The 15,075-nt window shown below is 50.1% G+C and overlaps 1 protein-coding gene and 1 long non-coding RNA gene across 6 annotated transcripts; one reads left to right on the forward strand and one right to left on the reverse strand.

Annotated features, from left to right (window-relative positions):
• Positions 1-1,161: 1,161 nt before the first annotated feature.
• LOC141984467 (uncharacterized) lies at positions 1,162-10,027 on the reverse strand. 3 transcript variants are annotated; one of them, XR_012638742.1, is made up of 4 exons: positions 7,744-8,121; positions 3,968-4,071; positions 2,826-2,932; positions 1,162-1,637 (listed from the first exon to the last, which is right to left on the reverse strand). It is a non-coding gene; the product is annotated as an uncharacterized LOC141984467 (long non-coding RNA). The 3 variants fall into 3 exon arrangements; XR_012638741.1 differs by lacking the exon at positions 7,744-8,121 and adding an exon at positions 9,606-10,027 and having other exon boundaries at positions 1,165-1,637; XR_012638740.1 differs by lacking the exon at positions 7,744-8,121 and adding an exon at positions 9,724-10,027 and having other exon boundaries at positions 1,170-1,637.
• TTC32 (tetratricopeptide repeat domain 32) lies at positions 1,573-13,927 on the forward strand. 3 transcript variants are annotated; one of them, XM_074947549.1, is made up of 4 exons: positions 1,573-1,594; positions 9,628-9,938; positions 11,527-11,693; positions 12,919-13,917. In XM_074947549.1, exons 2-4 carry the CDS (start codon positions 9,790-9,792, stop codon positions 13,044-13,046), a joined length of 444 nt encoding a protein of 147 aa, XP_074803650.1. In that variant the 5' UTR covers positions 1,573-1,594; positions 9,628-9,789; the 3' UTR covers positions 13,047-13,917. The 3 variants fall into 3 exon arrangements, with proteins under 3 accessions (XP_074803650.1, XP_074803651.1, XP_074803649.1); XM_074947550.1 differs by lacking the exon at positions 1,573-1,594 and adding an exon at positions 9,055-9,151 and having other exon boundaries at positions 9,628-9,902; positions 12,919-13,927; XM_074947548.1 differs by lacking the exon at positions 1,573-1,594 and adding an exon at positions 9,055-9,151.
• Positions 13,928-15,075: the final 1,148 nt, after the last annotated feature.

Below are 15,075 nucleotides of genomic sequence, written 5' to 3' on the forward strand. Positions count from 1 at the left end.
CCTGGATGTTTGCTCAAAGGTGTTTTCTGCACTAGCATTTCAGGGTTTCAGCCAGAGATCTGCAGAGTTCAGGAAGGGAATTTCCCCTATTCCCATGTATTCGGTGGTTTTTTGGTTTTGTTTTTTGTTTTTAAATCTTCCTCTAAAGTATCAGGGATGGCCACAGCTGGAGATGGGACATAGGACAGGGAGGGTCTGATATTACCCAGCATACAATCTGGACTGCTGAATAGCTGTGTCTCCTCCGTTCTCCAACCTGAGATGCCTTTTACACTGCTCTACTGGTGAACAGCCACTCCTGGCCAGTTAACACACTGCCTCCAGCATGTAACTTGCTCCCACTACACTGCACTGAGTGCTACTAGCTAGCCACTCATGAATTACACTGCAGAAGAACACGAGCAGATTCTCTATTCCCAGACTTTCCTCCAGAAATGTTCATCTTGTACTGTCAAGCACAGTACTGAACAATGCAGGAGGCGCTCATAAAGACCATCATTTCATCAATGAAAAATGATATGCTCCAGCCTTGTTATCTCAAATGGAGTTTCCCATACACTTTAATCCAAACACACTGGTAAGATAAAACAATACGATACGTTTATTAACTACAGAAAGATAGATTTTAAGTGATTACAAGTAATGATGCATAAAAGTCAGGATTGGTTACAAAAGGAGTAAAATGCAAGCTAATGTCTAATTTAACAAGCTAAATGAACTTAAAAGCAAAAAGGTTTTGTCTCACCATTTGTTTACAGCAATCTGTACTGGCTGAAAAGTCTTCCAGCCAGGAACCACCCCCGTTCAATGATGCTTTCTTTGTCTTTCGAGCATTGTAGCTGCCAGAGTAGAGATGGAGGGGGAGAGAGGTGATTTGGAGGCCACTGCCTCTCATTCTCACACTACTCTTGTGACAGATTTCTGTTACTAATCTGCCTGTGGTGTCAGGTGATCAGGCTGAGGCCGCAGGATCTTTAGGAAGGAGATGACTGAGCACACTACGTAACTGAGTTTTAAAGCTTTATTGATAAAATAATAGCGGAGAGTGCTGGGGGAGGAGGGGTTCCCCACGTCACTCAGAGGAAGGAAGAAAGCATTAGTGTTCCAAGCCATAACCCACTTTCATACTCACTCATGCACTACCCAAGGCTGGCCAAGCCTGGGTGTAACGTAAGAAGAAGAGGGTGGGAGGGGTGGTTGGGAGTTCTGTCCTGTGTGCACAGATCGTCCAGGGTCCGCTGCCAATCTCCGAATTGCTCCAGCTCTCAGGAGGATTTTAAGTCCTGGGCTCCTTTGGGGGTGTTCCATTTCGCGACCTCTGTTCCTGGTGCTCTTTGTGCCAGTACAAACTGGGTTTCTGTGGTCTTCTCCGCATTCCCAAAACACAACGGCTCGAGGGACACAAATCTCTGCTCCCCTGCCTTGTCATCTCGCTGGTGTTTTCCATTTCTGCAGCCCTGGTTCAGTGTACTTTTTCTTTTTTCGTTGCTGGGTGTGAGAGAAAGGCAGCTTCAGACTTTTCCTCTAGCACCGTGACCTTGGACTGGGGCCAGTGTCTTATCGTCGGACTGAGCTTGCTAGCTGCAGTGTTGAGGTAACCCGTTCTCTACTCTCTTTCTCCTTCCCCCTCTCACAGCCTGCAAAAAAAAATCTTCCACTCACACCTTTGACCCTTCCCAAATTGCCCTGCGATGTTTGCAACAGCGTTAGCAATATACAATGCTGATCTGCCTCCCTCAGGGGACCCCCTGAGGTGGGGGGGGCCCTTGGGGTGTGACACTCTCCCCTCTTTGAAGATTACCCCCAGCTGGGCTGCAGGTGACAAGTAGACTCTTAGGGACATGAGGTCTGAACCATCCCTGTGATGGTATGTAAATTTCTTATTCACACCTTCACTCTGACAGAAAATGGCTGCTTAAGCAGGCGATACTCTTTTAACACCTGCCTGGGTGCTGGTCTGTCCTTTCTTTCTAAGAAACTGGTTTGGGCCTCATTTTCTTAAACTTGGAGCATGTGACCGTAATGATTAAGGCTATGTTTTAGTCACAGGTAATTTTAGTAAAAGTCATGGGCAGGTCGTGGGCAGTAAACAAAAATTCATGGCCCATGACCTGTTCATGACTTGTACTATATACTCTCAACTAAAACTTGGGCTGGGGGGCCGCGGGTGCTCTGGAGGGGTGACCTGTGAGAGTGCTAGGGGGTGGCTTGGGACCCCCACTGGTGCTGGGGGTGGGGGACAGGAGGCAGCACACAGCCCAGGCCCCCTGCTGGTGCTGGTAGGGAGGGAGGGTTGGCAGGGCTGACAGGCTCTCTACCTGGCTCTGTGTGGCTCCCAGGAAGCAGCCGGCATATCCCTGCAGCTCCTGGGGGAGGGAAGGTCAGGGGGGCTCTGTGCACTGCCCCTGCCACTAGCGCTAGCTCCGCAGCTCCCATTGGCCCGGAACCCTGGCCCATCTGCCTAGGAGCTGCGGGGACATGCCAGCCGCTTCTGGGGAGCCCCCCTGAGGTAAACATCCCCTCCTGCACCCCTGCCCCAGCCCAGAGACAACATCCAGCACCCAAACCCCCTGCCCCAGCCCAGAGCCAGCATTCAAACTCCCTCCCAGAGCCCACACCCCTCTTGCACCCAAACTCTCTCCCAGAGCCTGAACCCCAAACCCACTGCTGCACCCAAACTCCCTCCCAGAGCCCACACCCCCTCCTGCACTCCAGTCCAGAGCCCGCACCCCTCCCGCACCCAAACTCCCTCCCAGAGCCTCAGGTAGGTGGGGGGAGGGGCAGGACTTGGACCTGTTCTGGGCATCACCAAAAATTATACAAACCTGCCACCTCTGCTGGCATCCATCCCAGACTTCCGCTGTGTGGCTGCCTTGAACCCCAGAGCTTGTGGGGCCGGCCAGCTGCCCTGCTGGGGCTTGAGGCTTCAGTGCTGTGGGAAGAGGGTGATGGGGCTTCAGCTCCATGGGAGGCGCCTGCCAGGGTGTCAGCCCCACAGTGTGGTAGTGGGGCTAAGGGCTTCAGCCCCACAGGAGGTGCTTACCAGGGCTTGGGGCTTCAGCAGGAGCAGGACTGATGCCCCAAACCTCAGCAGGCACGCCTCATGGGGCTGAAAGCCCCAAGATCCCTTCCTTTAGGGGCAGAAGGACCCTAACCCCTAAACCCCACAGCAGGACAGAAGCCCTGAGCTTCCCTGCTCCCAAGTCTGGTAGGTGGAGAATGGGGAGGGAAGCGTGGGGAGCTCTGCAGGCAGCAATTTAACTTTAAAAGAGCTGCAATTTAGCCACCCCTGATCTAGACTCCTTTGGGCTATAATGCTTTGATCTAATTTTGGTGGTTGGGTTTAGTATGTAGGTGCTAGGTGGTGCTGGTGGCCTGTGATATACAGGAGGTCAGATCAGATAATCTGGTGATTCTTTCTGACCTTAAACTCCATGACTCTAAAAAAATATATATTTTAAATAAAAGATTTGGTTCCTTCAGGAATCATCATGTTGTGCAATAGTTACCATGTGTGTAACAACTGCATTATCTCATTTTCATTTCCTTAGTACCATAGGTGCAACTTTCTAATGTGCCAGGGGGTGCTCCCCCTGGCTCGGCCCCCACTCCACCCCTTTCTCCAAGGCCCCACCCTGCCCTGCTTCTTCCTGCCTCGCTCTGCCCCTACTCCACCTCTTCCCTCCCCCGAGCGTGCCCTGGCCTTGCTCCTTCCTTCCCCCAGCACCTCCTGCATGCCACAGAACAACTGATTGTGGCAGAAGTTTAGGTGCTGGGGCGGGGGGGCAGAGGGAGGCGCTGATCAGCAGGTCCACTGCCGGGCAGGAGGCCCGGGGGAAGAGGAAGGCACTGATAGGGGAGCTGCCGGTGGGTGCTCAGCATCCACCATTTTTGCCCAGGAGCACCCACAGGGGCAGTGCCTATGCTTAGTACTCTATCCCCCTTTCCCTCCTTTTGTCATACTTACTTGTGCCTTGTCTCAAATTAGACTGTGAGTCTTCTGGGGTAATCTGTAGGCCAGTGATACTCAGACCTCAGTGGTTCAGGAGCCAAATTAGTGATCAGCAGTACCTAAAAAAGCCACAGTGGTGTGAATTCATTGTTTCATTTCCTATAGTACTATATATTCAGATTTAAACAGTATGACAGGGGAAATATTTACTTTATATAATTTTCACAGCAAAATGACTGCCCAGGTATTATTATTTTATCAACTACAATTAAATTGTAAAAGCATCCTGATTGGTTAATAACTTAGATTCATCAATAATTAAATCTCATAGTGTTTTAATATTATGTGCTGCAAACAGAGGTGGATTAGGGGTTAGGAGGGCCCCCTCCCCACCCTTTTTGCTTGCAGTCCCCTCCCGCCCCCCACCCGGCACTCCTGATAGGGAAATGGTGTCGGGGTGCGGGGGCTTCCCCCACCTGCCTGGCATTCCTGCCGGGCAGTGCGGTTGCGGTGGGGAGGTTTCCCCTACTTCCTGGCAGAAGTGCTGGTCAAGCAGAGCGGGGCAAGCCCCCACACCCCAACCCCACTCCCCAGTAGGAGCGCCGAGCAGGCAGGGGGAGCAAGGTCAGGGTATGGGGGTGCCCATTTTTCCAGGGCCCCCGGGCACGGGCCGTTGGCCCAGTGGCTAATACGCCACTGGCTGCAAAGAGCCAGAGGAGACACTTTAAAGAGGCAATTGTGACTCATGAGCCTCAGGCTGAGCATCACTGCTCTAGACTAGAGGTTCTTAAACTGTGGTCCGTGGACTGTCAGTGGTCCACGAGCGCCATTCAGGTGGTCCGTGGGTAGTTCCCTCTAAGGTGCACACCTGGGCAGCCGCGCACGAGAGAATGAAGGGCCACCCACTTAATTAGGTGCCTGGACCCTGGAGAAGACGCACATGTAAGGTGAGGTGGTGGCCTTGGGGGGAGTATGGGGTAGCTGGGAGGGGGAAGTGGGGTGAGAAGAGGGGGTGGGGGAAATTTGGGACATGCAGAGCTGCGGTGGCCAGAGAAAGAAGCAACTTTCCCCAGCTCCAGGGCTTGGAGGCTGCCGCGGCAGGGAAGAGAGGAAGAGACCCCTCCCCCCTCCGTCCCAGACCTAGCTCGGGGACTGCTGTGGTGGGGGAGAGAGGGAGAAACCCCCCTCCTTCCCAGTCCCAGCTCGGGGGCTGCGCAGCAGGGGAGAGAGGGCATATCCATCACATTAGAAAGGTAAGACTACTGCTATTAAAATATGAGTTGTGTGCTTTTATTTGTAGAACAAAAAAATTATTATTAAGTTTTTTTTTATACAGCGCTTTTATCCAAAGCGCTTTACAACTGTTAGCTAACGGTACAAACAACATTTGGAAAGATCATTAAGTGGTCTGCTGAGACCCTCAGTAATTTTCAAGTGGTCCACAAAAAAAAAAGTTTGAGAACCACTGCTCTAGGCACTACTGTAATACTAATAATATAAATAATGTCCCACTGTTACCCTGCCACCACAGCTCACTGGTTTTAATTCACAAGGATTTGGCATTTAACACTCAAGCACTCCTCTTCCCACCTCTTATCCCACACTCCGACCATTGCATATGGTAGCGTGGTGGTGGTGGTGGCCTAATCCCGTCAGAGAGTTCAATTTCCTATTACGTAGCTGCATTTTGCTCATATCACAGCACAGGATTATTTAAATAGCCAGTTGAACATCTGCATACCATTGCCATCTACTGTTCATTATGTTTCTACTGAAGCTACTGTTCGTTATGTTTTATTGCATTCATTACACTTGGATTTTAAATCATGATTCCTTAGTTATTTTTCAAAGGGAATGATGGAGGATAATGCAGATCAATTTCATAAATGATTGAATGGTATGTGTGAAGGATGGTCTTCCTCAGGCAGAAGCTGAAGGCTAGTTAAATTCATTTTAGTCAATTACTATAGAATAAAACTTAGTACAGCAGATCCCAATTTATCCAATCTAACTAGGACTAAGACCAAATTGGATAATCAAACATTCAGATAATCTGGGGGGTAGGAAAGTGCGAAGCTGCAGCGCCATCTAGCAGCCACAGGAGAGCTTGCCTTCTTCTGGACCTGCGTGTGCTAGTTGTTTTTTGTTTCCTCTCTGGTGGACCACACCCTTGTCATGGTGGAGAGGCTTGCGTGGCCTAAAGACCTCAGAGCTACATTGTCTGGAGCTTTCATACTTCTGTTAAGGTCCTTGGTGAGCAGGTCGGAGGCGAAGCTCCTGACTAACCACTGTCCAAACTTCACAAGACCCCAATGGTGGATCAGGCACATATAGAGGACCTTTTAGTACTCCTGTGGCTGTGAAGGCGGATGAGGGCTGCCCCTGGTTGTCTTGGATCTCCTTGCCACTGGGTTAGGGTTTTCCTCCTGTCAAGTCTCCTGCGCACCGGTTTCCCCACGTTAAATCCTAGCATTAATTCAACAGAAAAGAACTGCATTCTGTAGCTGGAAAATGATTCCTCTAACCAATGAAAACATAAGGCTTATCACCTGCTCAAAGCCGAAGTCCAAAGGAGGCTGTGAGACATCAAAAATAAGCTGTGGCAAGAGAAGGCCTCTGAGATCCAGGGTTTCATAGACCAGGATGACATGAGATGCGTCTTTCAAGCAACTAAAGCTATATATGGGCCAAGCTCCAAAGGCCCAACCTCCATACATTCCCAGGATGGTTCCACTCTCCTCAAGGACAATGTGGCCATTAAACAAGGCTGGAAGGAGCACTTTGAGAGCCTACTAAACCCCAAATCCACGGTCTCTGAAGACACCATTGAACCTATTCCACAACACTCAGCAATGGAACACCCTGTTGATCCCGCATCTTCTGAGGATATCATCCAGACAAAAAAATCACAGGGCAGCAGGCCCAGATGGCATCCCAGCTGAGGCTTTTAAAGCTGGTGGAACAACACTCCAGCACAGACTTTGCCAACTCCTAGACAAAATCTGGACCTGCAAAGAAATTCCACCTGACTTTAAGAACGCCAACATTGTTACAATATTCAAGAAAGGGACAAATTTTTGTGTGGGAACTACAGAGGTATTGCCCTCCTCTCCATCACAAGGAACATCCTTGCCCAGATCCTACTAAACTGCCTTCTCCCCCTTGCCAAGGAACTCCTCCCCGAATAACAGTGTGGCTTCAGGCCATCCCAAGGCACAACTGACATGGTCTTTGTGGCACAACAGATTCAGGAAAAGTGCAGAGAGCAACACCAGGAACTGTTCATGGCATTCATCGATCTAACCAAGGCCTCTGACTCTATAAATCATGATGGAAGGTGCTGTGTAGGTTTGGCTTTCCACAGAAATTCATTTCCATCATCAGACTACTCCATGATGGGATGACTGCCACCATTCTGTGCAACAGCTCAGGGATCGAACCATTCATCATTCTCATTGGTGTCATTGGTGTCAAGCACAGCTGTGTCATTGCTTCAACACTCTTCTCCATTTACTTTGCCGTGATTCTGATTCTCATCCGTGACCACCTTCCTGATGGAATCAGGATTAAGTATCATATGGATGGTCAACTCCTCAATCTCCGACGTCTCCAAACAAAATCTAAGATCACTAGAATTGGCATCACTGACCTTCAGTATGCAGATGACTCTGTCATTCTCGCACACCCAGAGGCTGACGTGCAAAGTACCCTAAATCTTTTTGCAGATGCCTATCAGAGCCTGGGTCTCTCTCTCAACACTGGGAAAACCAAGGTACTCTACCAGCCCTCACCTGCATAAACTACTCTTCATACTCCACAAATCACCACCGGCAGAGACCCCCTGGAAAATGTGGACCATTTTCCACACCTGGGCAGCCACCTCTCCCAAACAGCCAGCATTGACAAAGAAATTGAATACAGGATCCGCTGTGCCAGTGCATACTCTGGAAGACTACTCACATCGAGGGATAGCCAACGAGAAGGCTGGTTGTTTGGTTAATACAGTGAGCCACATAAGGGAGGGTTGGATAAACGGGGTCCTACTTCACTTATTTCTCTTTCCTTTTTTGTAATCTATGGGAAAACACATCTGATGTAGCACAGTGCACGAGTTTGCCCTATAGGGTTGCCAGGTGTCTGGTTTTCGATCCGAATGCCTGGTCGAAAAGGGACCCTGGCGGGTCCCGTCAGCACTGCTGACTGGGCCAATTAAAAGTCCAGTTGGTGGTGCTGCAGGGCTAAGGCAGGCTAGTCCCTACCTGTCCTGACACCATGCTATGCCCCAGAAGTGGCCAGCAGGTCCGGCTCCTAGGTGGGGGGCCACGGGACTCCACACACTGCCCCACCCCTAGCACTGGCTCCCCACTCCCATTAGCCGAGAACTACGGCACAACGCAGACCCAGGACATGCAGGGAGCCTACCTTAGCCCTGCTGACTGGGAGCCGCCTAAGGTAAGCCCGCACACCAGCCCTGAGTCCCCCCCAAAACCCAGAACCCGCTCCTGCACCCCAAACCCCTCATCCCCAGCTCCACCTCAGAACCTGCATCTCCAGCTGGAGCCCTCACCCCCTCCCGCATCCCAACCCACTGCCTCAGCCCGGAGTCCCCTCCCACACCCTGAATGCCTCATTTCTGGCCCCACTCCAGCGCCCACACCCCTAGCTGGAGCCCTCACCCTCTCCTGAAGCCCAACACCCTGAGTCAGCCGGGGGAGAGTGAGTAACCGAGGGAGGGGGGATGGAGGGAGCAGGGAACAGGCAGGGCCTCAAAGGAGGGGTGGGGCAAGGGTGTTCGGTTTTGTGCGAGTAGAACAGGGGTGGCCAGCCTCCGGCTCTGGAGCCACATGCAGCTCTTCAGAAGTTAATATGCAGTTCCTTGTATAGGCACCGACTCCGGGGCTAGAGCAACAGGCGCCAACTTTCCAATGGGCCAGGAGGGGCTCGCTGCTCAACCCCTGGCTCTGCCACAGGCCCTGCCCCCACTCCACCCCTTCCTGCCCCCTCCCTTGAGCCGGCCGTGCCCTCGCTCCTCCCTCTCCCCACCCCAGAGCCTCCTGCACGCCAAGAAACAGCTGACCGGGAGCTGCAGGGAGGGAGGGGGCAGTGCTGATCGGCCAGGCTGCCGGTGGGCGCGAGGCACTGGGAGCAGGGGTGGGGGGCTGCTGACGTATTACTGAGGCTCTCTGGCAAGGTCTAGTGGTAAGTTCTGGCTCCTTCTCAGGCTCAGGTTGGCCACCCCGGGGAGCAGAAAGTTGGCACTGCTATTGCCCTGGCTGGGGTGGGGATGAGGAGGGCGGGGAGAGCTCTGGGAATGACAGAGCGGTCCCCAGCGCGGCCGCGGCCTGGAGGGGATGTGGGACGCCCCAAGGGGAGCCCACCCCGTGACGGGGGGGGGGCGAGGCGTTCAGCCTCCCCCACAAGCGGGACAGCTATTTCAGAGCTGAAAGGCCCGAGCCCGGGTGCACCCAGCGGGGAGGGGGGCAGAGAGCGGCAGCTGCGGGGCAGGCCCAGTCCGGGAAGCGCCCAGCGGGCCCGGGGCGAAGGAGCGGGGAGGCGGGGGCGCGCAGACTGTGGGCGGGTCGGGGACAAGCGTAAGGCGCCCGGCCCGCACGAGGCCACAAGCAAGGCGCGGCTCGGGAGCCCAGTGGATTACAGGTAGCTCCTTTGCTGCGCAGGCGCCCGACAGCGCAACGACGGGTGGTGCCGTGACGTCACGTCTCCGGCCCCCAAGAGCCGGACGCGCAGTGCGGCCACTGTAGCGCGAGCGACACCTGTGGCGCGGCCGCCCCCGAACCCTGGGGCGAGCTGGGCGGTTGCTATGGGGATGTAACGCCGTCATGGAGCAGGAGCCGGCTCGCGAGCCCCCGGACCTGCTGTCGGCCGCGCACGCGCACTTCCGGGAGCAGCGATTCGGCCCGGCGGAGGAGCTATACAGCCGCTTCATCGAGCGGTGCGTACGCTCCTCGGCCGGCCCCGCCCCCACCAGGTGTGTCTGGAGTAGCCCGGGGGCGGGGCTGGCGTTTCTGCGGAGGGAGGCGGGCGGGCAGGCTCTTAACCGGGGCACGCACCAGGGGGCGGAGCGGGGGGGGGGGAAAGCTCTGGCTCGCCACGCCCCCAGCAGCCAATGGGATGGGCCGCGAGGCTGCGGCGGGCGGGGCGTGGGAGTCGCCTGCCTTGGGCGGGGCCGGGAGCGCCCCCACGCCGTGGCTCCTCCCCCCCCCCAGTCCTGCCCGTTCCGAGCTGTGCGGGTCCCCGCCTTAGCTGTGCGCGGCTCCGCCCCTCCCCCTCCCCCAGCAGGGCAGAGCCAATGCGGGGCTGCCAGGAGCCCGCCGGCTGCGGCGGTGCGCACCCGCGGGCCGGGGGAGGCGTGTTCTGCGCGGAACAGGGCGCGAGCCGCGAGGGACCTGAGGCGGGCAGGCCAAGGGGCGGGGCGGGGCGGGGCGGGAATCCAGAGCGGGTGTTTCCCGGAAAGGGGTTGTTTGGGGCAAGGTCTGTGGCCTGTGTTACACAGGAGGCCGGACTAGATGATCACAGTCTACAGGCACTGCCTTCCCCCGGCCTGGGGGGTGCTTAACCCCCAGCTCAACCCCCCAGACCCCCCACTTTCCTCCCCCTACTCCACTCCATGCCCCCGCCCCCGCCTTGTTCCTGCTCCTCCCCCCACACCTCCTGCTTGCCAGGAAACAGCTGATCACAGTGAGGGAGGCACTAGGAGGGAGGGGGAGGAGTTGGTTAGCAGGGCTGGCTGCAGACAGTGCTGAGGGGAAGCTGACTTCTGGTGGGTGCTCAGCACCCATTCATTTTTTCCCCATGGGTGTTCCAGCCCTGAAGCACCCATGGATTCGGTGCCTATGTCATAGTCAGCCCTCTGGCCTGGCTATCTGTGGGCATGTCTACACTTAAAACGTTGCACTGTCGTAGCTGCAGCGCTTGAATGAAGATGTTCTTCCTCTTGTTTGTGTTCATAGAATATCAGGGTTGGAAGGGACCTCAGGAGGTCATCTAGTCCAACCCCCTGCTCAAAGCAGGACCAATCCCCAATTTTTGCCCCAGATCCCTAAATGGCCCCCTCAAGGATTGAACTCACAACTTCTATGCCAGTGGTCCTCAAACTTTTGTACTGGTGACCCCTTTCATGCAGCAAGCCTCTGAGTGTGACCCTCCCTTATAAATTAAAAACACTTTTTTTATATTTAACCCCATCATAAATGCTGGAGGTGAAGCAGGGTTTGGGGGTGAGGCTGACAGCTTGTGACCTCCCATGTAATAACCTCCTGACCCCCTGAGGGGTCCCAACCCCAGTTTGAGAACCCCTGCTCTATGCTGATGGGAGAGAGTTCTCCTGTCAGTGTAGTTAATCCACCTCCCCAAGAGGCAGTAGTTATTTGGCATGGGAAGCTCTCCCACCAACATAGCACTGTCTGCATGAGGGGTTAAGTTGGTTAACTACATTGTTCAGGGGTGTGGATTTATCACACTGCTCAGCGACATAGTTATACTGATAAAGGTACGTGATGTAGACCAGACTTTTGACTCTTTAGGTATTCAGTGCCTGCTCTCTCTTTTAAATCAAGGAAATGCCTCACCCATGATCTCGCCACTGCATTCAACAACAGGGGACAAATCAAGTACATGCGGGTTGACTTTTATGAAGCAATGGATGACTACACGTCAGCCATACAAACCCAACCTGATTTTGAAGTCCCGTATTATAACCGAGGATTAATATTGTACAGGCTAGGTATGGAAAAAACATTGTTCATTTTCTAATTTAGTATATTGCATTTGCAGACTGCTTATGGTGCCCCATTCTTGGTTGGCCCTTAAGCACTACCATGCTAAACGTAATACTATTAATGTGCTGCAGACTTTAACGTGCATTACTCCAATTTCATGCCGGTGGAATTATACCATTGTAAAATAGTGGGAAATCAGCCCCCTTAAATCACTGTCCAAAGTAATTGCTTTAAAAATAAACAGGAAACTTGTTTTTTTAGCAGGTTTGTTTATATGATATTGGGATGCTGAACAAACCAAGTGACCCACCAAATAAGTGCTAGCCTTTCATAATGTAACTTAATCTGTGTAAAAAGACCTCCAGACTAATTTGTTTTTGTCATTTTGGTTTATTTCTGCTTGATAAAGTTTTGGGGATAGAGTTGTTGGCCCTGATTCTGCTCAAACAACATTTTTTGCACTGGGGAAATCCATTGCTTTCAATGGATGTATTCCTGATAGACAACCATGGTATACTATCAGATATAAAACCACACTTGAGTAATATTAAGTGTGAAAAACCAATAAAGACATTAAAGGTATTATATTTAAATTAAACTACCATTAATGTAAAAAATCAAAGTACGCTTTTATGTATTATCCTTGTTGTTTTGTTCAATATGCTCCGCAATTTGCAAAATTCAGTCATCTCCCAGTAAGTCTCACCATCATTCTATAGGTTTCAGAGTAACAGCCGTGTTAGTCTGTATTCGTAAAAAGAAAGAAGAAAAGGAGTACTTGTGGCACCTTAGAGACTAACCAGTTTATTTGAGCATGAGCTTTCGTGAGCTACAGCTCACTTCATCATTCTATAGTTTCATGAGTTCTATAGCTTCTGTAAGTTTCCTGGCTTTGAAAACAATCTAAAATACTCAAGTATGTTGCTGAAAGGAGACAAAACTACTAACAGTGATTCTGCGGATGTGCATAGTGATATTACTATTGCATGTTTTATAATGAAATGGCATTATCAGAACCATTGTGCTTTAATATGAATAATTAGAATACAGAGCCTGATCTTGAGAAGACAGAGAGCCTCCTGTGAAGTACTAAACACCTTCAGCTCCTATTGTTTTCAAGTTGAGAGTTTTGTTTGGTAAAACCATCAGGAATCATTCTTCAGTTTTTGTTTGTCAAATAGCTTAGATGCAGAAACAAGTAATACACATTTTCTTCTCTTTTTGTCATAGGATACTATGATGAGGCTTTGAAAGATTTCAAGAAAGTTTTAGCATTAAACCCTGAGTTTGAAGATGCTTCCTTGAGTCTAAAACAGACTATTCTTGACAAAGAAGAAAAACAAAGAAGGACATATTAAAAATCCCACTAGCTCCATAAAAAATGTTTTCTTGAACACTTAGTTGACTTGAGATTTTAGTCTTTGATGAATAAAACACAAGATTGTTTACATTTTATCTTGCTCTGGGGAAAAGAAATTTTCTTAGTTTTAGATAAATAATCAAAGTAGGTATGTACTATAATTGCCAAGTAAACTATAGTTTTTGAACAGCTCTGTAATTGCAGTGTTGAACAAAAGCACAATGTTAAACCTGTTGTCTATGATGCTGGTCATTCTGTATTGAAATATTTTATAATATATACAAAGCTGGTGGAAGTTCAGTAACTACTACTAAAGTCTGATTGTTAAAGAAATGTTTATATATACTCATGCACAGATTTATTTAATAAGTCTTTCGTGGAGGAAATAGACAAATTATAGCAAGTTTCAGTACTTGAAATTAGCTGTTTAGTCGAAATAATTTCTTTAACATTGTTAAAACTGTTTTACAGTATGTTAGTAGGTTGGAGTATAACATCTGCCTATAGATTTCCAATATGTCCATCACAAAGGCAGTGGGCTATGGAGGGAGAGTATAGGATAAAGTTTATATTTTATTGTAATGGCTGAGTGGATACTAAATGAATATATTGTATTGATTTCTGTATCATCTGCAGGAAACCACAAGGATTGTAATTGTTTGAGTTGTTCATAGCAATTATCTTTTTGGCTTTTTTTCCTGTTTATTGAAAAAAACCAATTAATTTATTACATAAAAAACCAAGCATGATCTAACTAGCTATAAGAGTAAGTGCAAACTGGTGCATCTTTTCTGTCAGATTAGACTAGAAGCATCAGCTCAAGTCAAGAATCCTGGGTCTATTATGCCATTGTGTTGTGCACAGGAATAAAGTTCTGGTTTAAAAAAAAAAAAGGTTTTAATTGCAAGCGTGGCATCAACTTCAAATGTATTCTGAGTAAATAAGACCACTTTAAGGTTCTTTTTATACTGTATATTGCTTCATGGAAGATCTCACAGCTCCTTACAAATGCAAGGCCACATCACTGGACTGACTTGTGAGAGTCAGTGGGAAGTTCTACAGCACTACTTGGGTAAGTAAAGGGACTGGTGTTTAGCCCTTAAATTGCTTTGTGTTCTATCTACAGTTACCACTTTCATTACAGAATTCGCTTCCAGATGTGGGGTGAAACACCCCTTACACACAATTTCATACAACCCCATAGTGCTTCCCAGACAATCGTTTTAGCCTTATGACACACCTGTTAGGCTAACAATGCCACCAAACCTTTTTTACAGGTGGAGAAACAGACATACTGTGGCAGTAGGGTCCAAATTTTCAAGAGTCTCAGTTTTGGTTTTCAAATGAAGATCCCTGTAGCCATTAGTTGTGTTCATTTCCCCATGAAAAGCATGTGTTGGGGAGGAATGCTTTCTACCTATGGCAGACTCACATTTCATAACGGGGACAAAAAGGCTGTGGCAAATGAGGGTGATAGACTATTCATAAAAATAATATATGTACTTCCGTTTAGGCGCTTGCTATTGTGCATGTCTATGTGGATTGAATGAAAGAGGGTTATTAGGAAGAGCAAGCAGAAAACAAAACAGTGGTCAGACAAGACAGCTCTGGGCAAACAACTTCAAGTAACCAGCGACTGGACCAGTAAATAAGGAAGATGCTCTTCCCAGGCATGAGCCAAAAGTTGCACAGCTGTTTTGCTAAGACCAGAGCCTGCAAATCCAAAGTATCAAGCACGCTCTGGAGAAAGAAAGGGGTGAATGGTCAGCAGCTACTGGAGGGGGTGGAAGAAAGAGAATGCAAGAGAGGTAGTTGGTCTGAGGGAAAAGGGGTAAGTTTAGGCAAGATAGGAGTGCAGACCTTTTGTGTTGTAACCTTTTTCAATGCTTGTTGTGGGCCTGTGGGTGAATAGGCAGTGGCTGTTTGGAAGGAGCTGTTTTGAGTCACATTAACCAGCTGGTGATCACAGGCTTCCCCAGGGAAGGGTCTTGCAAGTGCCTTGTGTTAAGGCGGTTGGAAGCAGGGTG

This window comes from Natator depressus, chromosome 3 (genome assembly GCF_965152275.1).
Source record: "Natator depressus isolate rNatDep1 chromosome 3, rNatDep2.hap1, whole genome shotgun sequence".
Classification (NCBI taxonomy): Eukaryota; Metazoa; Chordata; order Testudines; family Cheloniidae; genus Natator; species Natator depressus.

Excerpts from the sequence above, each read along its gene's own strand:
- TTC32 (XM_074947549.1), top strand. The coding sequence starts at position 9,790 with ATGGAGCAGGAGCCGGCTCGCGAGCCCCCGGACCTGCTGTCGGCCGCG. Across the intron at positions 9,939-11,526 it reads GCCGGCCCCGCCCCCACCAG|GAAATGCCTCACCCATGATC; the intron begins GTGTGTCTGGAG and ends TTTTAAATCAAG. Across the intron at positions 11,694-12,918 it reads ATTAATATTGTACAGGCTAG|GATACTATGATGAGGCTTTG; the intron begins GTATGGAAAAAA and ends TTTTTGTCATAG.